This window comes from Serpula lacrymans (genome assembly GCF_000218685.1).
Source record: "Serpula lacrymans var. lacrymans S7.9 unplaced genomic scaffold SERLAscaffold_6, whole genome shotgun sequence".
NCBI classification, from domain to species: domain Eukaryota; kingdom Fungi; phylum Basidiomycota; class Agaricomycetes; order Boletales; family Serpulaceae; genus Serpula; species Serpula lacrymans.
Window position 1 is genome coordinate 2,056,387 of NW_006763295.1, and position 2,395 is coordinate 2,058,781.

Sequence of the window (2,395 nt, forward strand, 5' to 3'; positions counted from 1 at the left end):
TGCGTTAGAAGACCCTTTCTGTTAGTGTAGGTCAGGCGAGGTACTGGCTCGTGTGGCGATTTGGGGTCAGGGTGAAAAGTCAGCGTTGGGTACCGGGAATTGAGACTTCTGAAAGAGGAAGTCATTTCGAATATTTTGAAGATCATTGATCGACCGCAGAATTGCAGGAGAAGTTCCGTATACCGAGGTTTGTGCACCAGTGGGGAGAGCAGGTTTATCACTGTCCTCCGTATCGACAAGCATCTGCTCAACTTCTCTCTCTTCATTCGTTTGTTCGTTTTCAGTCGCAGCCTGATATGTACTTGAAATGGGAATTGAATGATGGTCTAATGTATAGTCCAAGAACTGAATCAACAAAGAGATGATAGTGGTAACAGAACCGACCTTGTCCCAAGACTTCTGGCTCATATATATCGCGTTCTTGTGTCCAATGCTGTTCTGCTGCAGAAAATCTGCGAGTTTCCAACGTTCTGGTAATCACGGAGCTCTCGAATTGCAGTTGAGCGTTATGCTGCGACCATTCTAGCTCGGCTAATCGATGAGTTTCGTATTGCGACATTGTGAAGTATGTTCCTGAGATGATCTGGCCCGTATCGATATGTCTTGTTTCTCTTTCAATACAGCCTTTGGCATGGCATTGACAAAGATGTAATTTTGGAGGCATAATAGTGATGCGGTGATTAATGGTGAGACGATTTGAGTCGTTCCCAACAATCCACGGAGGACTACCATAAATGGTACAGTGACAAATCCGGCCTCGAGGCCGTCTCTGGTCGTCTAACTTGAAGCTTGAAGTTCAAGTTCATACTATGACATCTACATTCCGGTGGTATGACGCCGTTTGCGTTTTATTCACTTAACTCTCACTCAGTCCATTATAGCACCTCCGTTTGTCGATCTGAGTAACACGTACTACTGTGACTGTCTCCATCGAGCACACCAGCCGATATACTGATAATCAAGCATATGTGAAGGCAATCTCAACGTTTCTCAGTTTGTGCATCAATTTCTCTATCCCTCGCGCAAGCTAATCTATACCAAATAGAAGTCAAATAAGTGATTTACATCGACAGCATGATCGACCCAATGAGAAGAAAGGCTGTACATGTACCTGTTATGGCTGTACGAAATGGTCGATATACCCATGTTCATTCTGTGAATGTTACGGTGAACGTTGGCATTGTATCCTCTTACAGTCGTAGAAACACCTTGATACAGCGCTGACACGACCGTGGGGACAGTAATTGTCAAAAATATCGACACCACCCCTGGGTATCGCCACATTGAGCAATTTACTTGTTTGTTAATTGGCCCATCAGCGCAATTCTAGCCCATTCAATTCACATCCTCCCTTTAGCTTTCCCCGACCATGTGATGGGACACATGAGTCGAGTATCGCCAGGTCTCCTATTACCCGAGAAGGCAATCAAGTATGTTTCCTGCTGCCAACCCATCTGATCAGCGTACCGGTGGAATAACCCTCAACACAACGGGCGAGAATTTGGGTTAGTCCCTCTTGATCGTATCAATTTCTATTGTGGCTGTCTTTGTGATACGTCCATTCGCTCTTGGCAGATTGGAGGATGAACGGTATAAAAGCAAGGAGATAATATTCGTAAACTTACAAGCCCCTCTCATCCTCTTCACATATACCTTTCACTTCTGAGTGGTTATCTTCTGCAAACCCTCTATCGCTCGACTAATAGCTTCCCTGATTGTTGCAGTCTTCGATCCACCATTGATAATGGCCCTTCGCATTGATCATGTCCGCATTGTCGCTCTCTTCAAGACAAAAGAAGGTATCTCGAAGGAGGATTTCGACAAGTTCTGGCTTGACGACCATTCCAAGCTCTTCGACTCGCTCCATGTAGTCAAGTAGAATGTACTCAAGTATGGGCAGGTACCTGTGATGTTTATTGCCTTAGAAGTCCTCGGTTCCTGATTGCTGCGCACCATTATAGGTTCAACCTAGTCGTCAGTGACGCCATTAGTGCCGCTGCATGGCCGTGTTCGACGCTGCAACCTTTTAGGCCCTCACCGAGGTCTTCACTGATGAGGAGTACCACCGTGGAGCTCAAACACTTCGAGAAGGGTGGCCAGATGCTTGCCTCGAACTTTGCCACCATCATTGATAACTAAACGACTCTGACGATATTGTGAGTCTTTATTATAAACCACCACCGCACTCATACTGACACTTATGGGACAGTATGCTCACTATGTGCAAAGAGCTTTGTTTATATACCACCATCATGGAGGAAATTATGTTGTGCAGTAAAACTCTGTAACCATTATTGACTCACTTGATCGCCAGTAGCCTGAAATATATCTGTAGACCAGCGGTAGGACCCACCCGAGCATCAAGATTTATACAAACGAAACACTACATCTCAGC

General features: G+C 45.3%; 2 protein-coding genes across 2 annotated transcripts in view; one reads left to right on the top strand and one right to left on the bottom strand.

Moving 5' to 3' along the window:
• The window catches only part of SERLADRAFT_408035 (uncharacterized protein), a gene marked incomplete at both ends in the record, with an annotated part of 3,256 nt that extends 2,697 nt beyond the window's left edge, over positions 1 to 559 (bottom strand). The window contains 2 exons of the mRNA XM_007317834.1: positions 94 to 326; positions 385 to 559. Of these exons, the coding sequence (XP_007317896.1) occupies positions 94 to 326; positions 385 to 559 (408 nt within the window). The remainder of the gene's footprint in view (positions 1 to 93; positions 327 to 384) is intronic.
• Positions 560 to 1,744: 1,185 nt separating this feature from the next.
• Positions 1,745 to 2,139, top strand: SERLADRAFT_369151 (uncharacterized protein; the record flags this gene model as incomplete). The annotated part of the gene is made up of 2 exons (XM_007317835.1): positions 1,745 to 1,875; positions 1,962 to 2,139. The coding sequence occupies 2 exons, from the start codon at positions 1,745 to 1,747 to the stop codon at positions 2,137 to 2,139; spliced, it is 309 nt and encodes a 102-aa protein (XP_007317897.1).
• Positions 2,140 to 2,395: the final 256 nt, after the last annotated feature.